The sequence below is a fragment of the Oncorhynchus kisutch genome, unplaced genomic scaffold, assembly GCF_002021735.2.
Source record: "Oncorhynchus kisutch isolate 150728-3 unplaced genomic scaffold, Okis_V2 scaffold189, whole genome shotgun sequence".
NCBI classification, from domain to species: Eukaryota; Metazoa; Chordata; class Actinopteri; order Salmoniformes; family Salmonidae; genus Oncorhynchus; species Oncorhynchus kisutch.
This window is the reverse complement of record NW_022262136.1, coordinates 21728-30147: the sequence shown is the minus strand read 5'-3', so window position 1 is coordinate 30147 and position 8420 is coordinate 21728. Positions and strand designations below refer to the sequence as shown.

At 44.3% G+C, this 8420-nt stretch overlaps 1 protein-coding gene across 3 annotated transcripts; it reads right to left on the bottom strand.

Annotated features, from left to right (window-relative positions):
- Positions 1-4825: 4825 nt before the first annotated feature.
- On the bottom strand, positions 4826-8028 carry LOC116360707 (leucine-rich repeat extensin-like protein 3). 3 transcript variants are annotated; one of them, XM_031815679.1, is made up of 3 exons: positions 7780-8028; positions 6086-6325; positions 4826-5056 (listed from the first exon to the last, which is right to left on the bottom strand). In XM_031815679.1, the coding sequence occupies exons 1-3, from the start codon at positions 7858-7860 to the stop codon at positions 4841-4843; spliced, it is 537 nt and encodes a 178-aa protein (XP_031671539.1). In that variant the 5' UTR covers positions 7861-8028; the 3' UTR covers positions 4826-4840. The 3 variants fall into 3 exon arrangements, with proteins under 3 accessions (XP_031671539.1, XP_031671537.1, XP_031671538.1); XM_031815677.1 differs by having other exon boundaries at positions 4826-5143; positions 5987-6325; positions 7780-8027; XM_031815678.1 differs by having other exon boundaries at positions 5987-6325; positions 7780-8021.
- Positions 8029-8420: the final 392 nt, after the last annotated feature.

Here is an 8420-nt window from a genome sequence, read left to right as displayed (position 1 = left end):
ATGAATATTTATAACCTGCATAGAGCAGTGTAGGAGGCTCAACCTTGACCATACTGTAATCAGCACACACACGCGACGAGGCCGTGATTTAGAGACAGCCAAGAGGTCTAACTCCATACCACCGCTCGTGGGCACACAATCAACACCCCCCCCCCCCCCACCCTCCCCTCATTAAATTGCAACCTTCATGAAAATGTGGTATTGGGCTCGAGCCTTGGTGACTGTTTAACAAGAGAGCAGAGTTTTTCCAAAATGATAAGACGCGATCGATACGCCAAGTTGACTTTTCCTGTTGAGTGCATTTAAACAGTGTATAAAACATTAGGAACACCTCTTTCCATGACAGACCAGTTGAAAGCTATGATCCCTTATTGATGTCACCTGTTAAATCCACTTCAATCAGTGTAGATAAAGGGGAGGAGACAAGATAAAGAACATGGATTGTGTATGTGTGCCATTCAGTGGGTGAATGGTCAAGACTAAAGATTTAAGTGGTCTTGAACGGGGTATGGTAGTAGGTGCCATGGTTTGAATGTGTCAACAACTGCAACACTGCTGGGTTCGTCATGGCCAAAAGTTCCCCTTGTGTATCAAGAATGGCCCACCACCCAAAGGACATCCAGACAATCTCACACAACTGTAGGAAGCATTGGGCCAGCATCTGTGGAACGCTTTCGACACCTTGTAGTCTATGCCCGACAAATTGAGGCTGTTCGGAGAGCAAAATCAATATTAGGAAGGTGTTGCTAATGCTTTGTGCACTAAGTGTATAATGAACATGGGACAACCTTGAAAACACCTATCCTCTCTTTCAATGCCGACTTACATCACTGTGCTTGTAGGCCACCCATGTTGAGAAGAATTTGAAGCCGTCACAAAACACAACGAATGAAGGTTTTAGCACTATAGAAAAGCTGCACGTGTCCTGCAAGTCATCTAGTAACCAAACCACCATGCACCTGACGAACCCCTGACGTAAAAAAATATACAGTACTTTCTACCACACATACTGAGGGAAGGAAGAGGAGAGAGAGAAATCTTTCTCCTCCAACTCAAAGCTCATTAGTCAGATGTGAGTGTTATTACTGTCTGGTGACGTGGGCAGGAACAGAACACAACTCTTACTCTGATTGCAATGGTAACCTGTGTGGAAATTAATATGCAGCTCTGCATTATCTAACATACCAACTTAGGTAAGTTAGGAGAGAAACTGAAACTGACTCACGCACCAAAACGTACAACTTGATTTGTACTTGGTTACAGTGACTTATTGATGCGTCTGGGGTCTGTTACTTTCACCTAAATTCAAAAAGACACGTGGTCCAGCCGTGACCCGTATCGAAAGATGTGGAGCTCAATCAACAGTTAAAAACAAAACTACACAGACAAAAACACGAGCTGCAATTAGGCTAGCTTCGCTAGAGCTCCTTGGGGACCTTTGCCTCATCTCAAATGTCAAGTCTGGACATACTGTTTACATACTGTACTGGGGCAGCAGGTAGTCTAGTGGTTAGGGTGGCGAGCCAGCAACCAAAAGTCTGGACATACTGTATACATACTGTAATGGTGCAGCAGGTAGTCTAGTGGTTAGGGTGGCGAGCCAGCAACCAAAAGTCTGGACATACTGTATACATACTGTACTGGGGCAGCAGGTAGTCTAGTGGTTAGGGTGGCGAGCCAGCAACCAAAAGTCTGGACATACTGTATACATACTGTACTGGGGCAGCAGGTAGTCTAGTGGTTAGGGTGGCGAGCCAGCAACCAAAAGTCTGGACATACTGTATACATACTGTACTGGGGCAGCAGGTAGTCTAGTGGTTAGGGTGGCGAGCCAGCAACCAAAATTCTGGACATACTGTATACATACTGTAATGGTGCAGCAGGTAGTCTAGTGGTTAGGGTGGCGAGCCAGCAACCAAAAGTCTGGACATACTGTATACATACTGTAATGGGGCAGCAGGTAGTCTAGTGGTTAGGGTGGCGAGCCAGCAACCAAAAGTCTGGACATACTGTATACATACTGTAATGGTGCAGCAGGTAGTCTAGTGGTTAGGGTGGCGAGCCAGCAACCAAAAGTCTGGACATACTGTATACATACTGTAATGGTGCAGCAGGTAGTCTAGTGGTTAGGGTGGCGAGCCAGCAACCAAAAGTCTGGACATACTGTATACATACTGTAATGGTGCAGCAGGTAGTCTAGTGGTTAGGGTGGCGAGCCAGCAACCAAAAGTCTGGACATACTGTATACATACTGTACTGGGGCAGCAGGTAGTCTAGTGGTTAGGGTGGCGAGCCAGCAACCAAAAGTCTGGACATACTGTATACATACTGTACTGGGGCAGCAGGTAGTCTAGTGGTTAGGGTGGCGAGCCAGCAACCAAAAGTCTGGACATACTGTATACATACTGTAATGGTGCAGCAGGTAGTCTAGTGGTTAGGGTGGCGAGCCAGCAACCAAAATTCTGGACATACTGTATACATACTGTACTGGGGCAGCAGGTAGTCTAGTGGTTAGGGTGGAGAGCCAGCAACCAAAAGTTTGAAAATTAGAATCCCGAGTCCAACTGGAAAAATCTGGCAGGAACTGAGCTGGCAACCTAAGGGTTGCTGGTATCAAATCCTACATGCCATTTCCTGCCATTGTGCCCTTGAGCAAGGCACTTTACCCCCCATAACAAGAGCTCCCTGCGTGTCCAGTGTTGCATCCTACCGCACCTCTCCAAAACCTGTATTGGTATGTATGTATGTGTGTGTCTTAAAAAGCAGAAGTCAGATTTCAGTTAGACCTTCTGTGCAATTAACCAATAAAGTGATCTTAATGATGATGATGAATAGGGTGAAAAAGACACGCAAGGCATAATAGACCTCATCTGTTAGTACTATAAACAAGGGTCCTTTACTAACCGAAAAGGTGCAAACATTTAAATAGAAAAAAAAGAAGTATTACCTTTGAAGACATTGAAGACAATTCTTAAAATGTTACTTTTTAAGTGGAACTAGCTGAAATGTTTTCCTTCAATAATACACAATCCCCCAAAAAACAGTTCATACAAATCCCTGATCAAAAAAATGTAGTGAGACATTGCCGTGTTTATCTTTTAATCTGCAAAGCAATTAACGTGTACAATAGGGAGTGATTTTTAGACAGACAGAAAAACGGAGAGCGATTGCGTGAATGGCCGGGCGCTAATGAAAACAGATTTATACAAAAGTGTTTTTTGTTAAGAACGTGTGAGTAGGATAACACAAGACCAATTGTATTAACAATGTCCTCAAGTAGAGAGCCCAAACAGCATATTAAGAAAGACCTGATAGCGTTAACTTACAGTACAGCATGTCTGACAGTTGATAAGTGGCTTGGGAGTTTTTCTAGGGAGATTTCTATTCCAGATTAACACTTAAGCAGAAAACACACGCCCACAGCCTTTTCATAATGATGCCCGGCAGGTTTGTTGTGTGAAACGGAGGTGTCGTTTTAATCACCAGAGGCAGCGCAGCGTGCCTTTAAGATGGCCACTTTTTAATTATCACACCCATTGTGTGCCGTCAAGGATGGGGAAACCTCTTCGCCCACCGTTGTCATCATCTGTGATGGAACCTCCCATGTCCCCATCGTTTCCTGCCTTACCTTCAACAGTCCTTTCCCTATGGTGAAAACCTGATACACTACGATACCAGTGTAAGATGACCCTTAACACGCAAGATGCAAAGCAGCCCTAAGCAAATGGGCTAGTGGAGGGAAAGAATGCATCATATTTAACAGTGAAAAACAGTCAACAATTTGAGGATTTCCACAAAACAGAGGAGGAAAAAAGGGCAATGGTTTCAGGTGCCTAGTGGGCTAAAATATAGGAAATGGGCTTAAGTGCGGCATCAATTCATTAACTTTATTACAAGTAAGAATTAATCGTTTCATTAGCGCTTTGGCGATGCCAATGAATCATAATACCAGAGGCCACTGTGAGCGGAATACTGAGAACGAAGACTAATTACAATCAGAGGGGAGAGAACATTTGTGCTGTATGCGTGGGCTGACTTAAAAGTAAGGTCAAGATTCCCAAATGATCACTGAGTACAGATCCCAAAAGCTGGACTTCTAACCCACTGAACAGTGTGATGCCTGGGGTCATGACTGTGACCTGCTGTGTGAACATGTCAATTTAAGTCAAATTGCTTTAGCTCATTTCAGAGGAAGTGGAGGCAGCAGTACGATTGACCACCTCTGAATTAGTTACGAGGTGGTCAAATACCAGCACACAGTGCAATAATCCAACTGAACCAGTAAATTAACTGACAGTCTCATTGACAGTTTGAGTGGTGTGAATGAATGCATGTATGTCATATAAGCATGGTTCCACCGAGAGCCTTATGGCTGTACACTATAGACCCTTTATCAGACACGACACACTGACGTCACACTGTTTTGTGGAAACTCTTGGCAGCAGTAAGAAAGCATCGACATCTGCGCACATTCAACATAGCCTAGATTTACATTTTTATTACTTCTAAACCAAAAACAATTGCAAAGATGTTTTGATTATTGCTTGAACTGTCACTAAGATTATATTGGGTTGTGATCTTTACAAAATAATTATTTTGGATGCAGCGGTTGTTAGCTAGAATGCTAACACTCATTGATATAGGATGTAGTAAAAGCTAGCCAAGGAGCCATTTTACTGGTTGAAGCTGAAGTGTTTTTTAAGTATAAATGCAGTTGATTTGTGATGATGACAAACATAGTAAGCAGGACAGTCATATAAGCCTTAAAATCCAATTATAATCCAAAAGTAGTGTGAAATGCACTCAAGCAACATGTAAAGAATTATTCTGCTGCCGTTCTTTAACAACTCCCCCTTGTTCTGCCACCAACTTGCGTGCGGCAATGTTTGTAAACACAGAAAGGAGATGTCTGTACGCCATAGTAGAACTCACCTGCATGTGCTGCTGGCGGTGCTACCGCCACTGGTTCTGGCTCTGGGGTGGGAGGAGGAAGAGGGGGGCCAACAACTTCCACTGGTTCTGGGGCGGGAGGAGGAGCAAAAGCTTCCACTGGGGGCTGAGGAGGAGGGGCAATGGGTTCACAAGGGGTAGGAGCAATGAATTCAGCTGGGGGAGGAGGCAGAGCGATGGGTTTGACTGTAGGCTGCAGGGAGAAAGCTTCCATTGGTGGAGCAGCAGACTCAACAGCAGGGGAGGAGATGGATGCCAATGAAGAGGAAAGGGGAGGAGGAGCAATGGGTTCAATTACGGGAGGGATAGGAGGTGCAATGGGAGGAGCAGAAGCAACAGGTTTGATTACAGGAGGTGAAGCAACAGGTTCGATTACAGGAGGAAGAGCAACGGGTTCAATTACAGGAGGAGAAGCAACAGGTTCGATTACAGGAGGTGAAGCAACAGGTTCGATTACAGGAGGTGAAGCAACAGGTTCGATTACAGGAGGTGAAGCAACAGGTTCGATTACAGGAGGAAGAACAACGGGTTCGATTACAGGAGGAAGAACAACGGGTTCGATTACAGGAGGAAGAGCAACGGGTTCAATTACAGGAGGAAGAACAACAGGTTCGATTACAGGAGGAGAAGCAACAGGTTCGATTACAGGAGGAAGAACAACAGGTTCGATTACAGGAGGAAGAGCAACGGGTTTGATTATAGGAGGAGAGGCAACAGGTTCGATTACAGGAGGAGAAGCAACAGGTTCGATTACAGGAGGAAGAACAACAGGTTCGATTACAGGAGGAAGAGCAACGGGTTTGATTACAGGAGGAGAGGCAACAGGTTCGATTACAGGAGGAGAAGCAACAGGTTCGATTACAGGAGGAGAAGCAACGGGTTCGATTAAAGGAGGAGAAGCAACAGGTTCGATTACAGGAGGAAGAGCAACAGGTGTGATTACAGGAGGAGGTGCAGGGATGGTATTGCATTCCACAGCAACAGGAGCAGGAACAGGGATGGGGGCCAGGGGTTCAACCTGCGGTGGGAGGGTTACCTGCTCAACAGATGCAGGTGGTGGAGGGGATGCCACAGGCTTTAAAGCAGCTAAGGTAGGAGGCGGGATCACCATGTCAATGATGGTCGGAGCTGCTACCTGTTCCATGGGGGGTGGAGGTGGAGCCACTACTTCAGTGACAGGTGCAGGAGGTTGAGGTGGTAGTGCGATGGGTTCTATGGGTGGAAGCGAGGTGATGGGATCGAAGGGGGGTCTGAGGGGAGGCACTGGAATGAGGAGGGAGGAGGGAGCAGCAACAGGGGGTGGGACCTGTGGAAGGGAGGGGGGAAGAAGGGGAGCTATGGGCTCCCTCATTCGGTTGATGACATTCTCAGAGAGCTGCAGAAGAGAGAGAAGAGCAATGTGAGTGAAAACCAACAGGAGAGAAAAAAGCACAACTAACAAGGATATCAGATCTGAGCAACACTAAACACTTCAACTGAACCACACTCCAAAGTCTAAAAGGCAAGTTCTCACAATTTACTTGCCAAGCCTCAGCCAACTTAATCACACAAAGCTACAACTCTAGGTGCACTAGCTCTATTACATCAGCCTGAGCATTGTTTTCCCAATATGCATTTAGCAGTGGCACACACCGCTGCTAAAATGTGCCCACCTCCCCAATTAGTTAATTAGTTAGGCCTAGGCTAGCCTTGATCATGACCCCCTGTTCCATTACATAACACATAGGATTGATAGACGAAGGCATCGGTTTGAACAGGAGTTGCTTGAGGTTTGGTTTTGGAAGCATTGGAAGTTTTGAAATCATTTCAAAAACCAAAAAGGTTGAATAGATGCACACCTCGATAGGGTCTCCATGTTACAGCACTGGTTTATGGAAGACTAGAGGTCACGACTGGTGTGAATTAGCTATCAAGCAACTCTGGAAGTGTAGTTTAGTCGAATGGCAGCACCCATAGCTGTATGGATCTGTGCAGACCTGCTACAGTAAGTGTATATTTTACATTTGAAAGATTCTTCCTTGCTGATAAAAGGGACATGTGTTTCAAAAGCCGTATCACAAGCGATGATTATTGACATTTCTAAATGTTAAATCACAGTCTTGATTGTGGGTGGCTGAAAACTGTAGAACGAAGACAGAATGCTGCCATTGTAGAACACTGCTTGTGATATGTGGGTGTATAATCTACAACCTTAAGGTATGTTTTGTTTATTGATGCACGTGTGGCAAGAATGCAGAAGGAAAACACCCCCACACACCAGCAGATTATTCCATGTAAACATTGTCCTGAGTCTTCTAGCAACAAGGTGCTTCACAATAGGCATTTTCGTGCCAACTAGTCTTTACTTGAAACTAAACTAAAGCCTCTCAACCTATATTTAACTTCAATTGGCACGCAGGGTCCATTGCAACAGTTAAACACTTATCAGCTTACACGTCAGACAGAAAATTCACGACACGTGTTTTGCATGACATGGATTTAATGGTGCAACATGGATTAAACTAATGTTAATTACAAGGTCATAAAATACAAGTATTATCTATTATAAACTAAATGTCGTCATTACTAAGAACTAGGTCTAGCTGTATCCAGTCATTAATAATTTAGACAACGCGAGGCCATTGCATAAGCCCCTGTGTCAAACTGACAGCAAGTTAGCTAGCCTAGCTACCATAACAAACGTTACTCTGGCATAACATTGCCTATTTGTTTGGTAATAATATAATAATAATGCAGTAGGTCGTTCCTATCATTTTTAACGCGCTTCAATACTTCCGAGCAGCATTTGGTTATGCAGTACCTCATTGTTGTCATCCTTTCAGTACTCACCCTTATGCCCTTCACAACTGTGATGTTGTCATTTTCATCCGACTCAAAGGAGACGCGGCGCCTGCTATTGTTCGCTCCCATCTCTGACTACAATCAGCGAAAGTGATACCTAACTGCATGCAATGGAAATGGTTGTCATCCACCTGTTTTTAGCCAAAATTGTCAAGTCGCACACCGGGGACAGGGAGCTACAGGGCCGCACGCACGGAAACACTTCCGTAGCATTCCAGCTGTCCAATAAAGGCTGCGTTTATTGGAGGTGAGAATACGTCTTGTGCAACAGAGGTGTCCATTGGTTGGGGAATATTTTAAGACCCAAACGGATCATTATAGTGCACTTTCAATTCTGTATGCATACACATTAACCAACAAATAAATAGATAATTGGTGGGGAGAAGAAAGAAGACATGATGTAAACCACTCAAAATAAATACAAAACATTATAGTTAGGTATATATATATATATATTAGGTCTTTAAAACCATACAATTGTTAATCAGTTTGGATTATACTTAGACTATCTGTCATATTCACTGCTGTTCAATGGTAATTTCAATTGGCCTAATGATTTTGGGAAAAATAAACGCATAAATAGCTTCATCAGCTAAAACTCTATCAAACCCCATCAAACCCAAGCTAAG

Excerpts from the sequence above, each read along its gene's own strand:
- LOC116360707 (XM_031815677.1), bottom strand. The coding sequence starts at position 7,860 with ATGGGAGCGAACAATAGCAGGCGCCGCGTCTCCTTTGAGTCGGATGAA. Across the intron at positions 6,326-7,779 it reads CAGTTGTGAAGGGCATAAGG|CTCTCTGAGAATGTCATCAA; the intron begins GTGAGTACTGAA and ends TCTCTTCTGCAG. Across the intron at positions 5,144-5,986 it reads CACCTGCATCTGTTGAGCAG|CCTACAGTCAAACCCATCGC; the intron begins GTAACCCTCCCA and ends TTCTCCCTGCAG.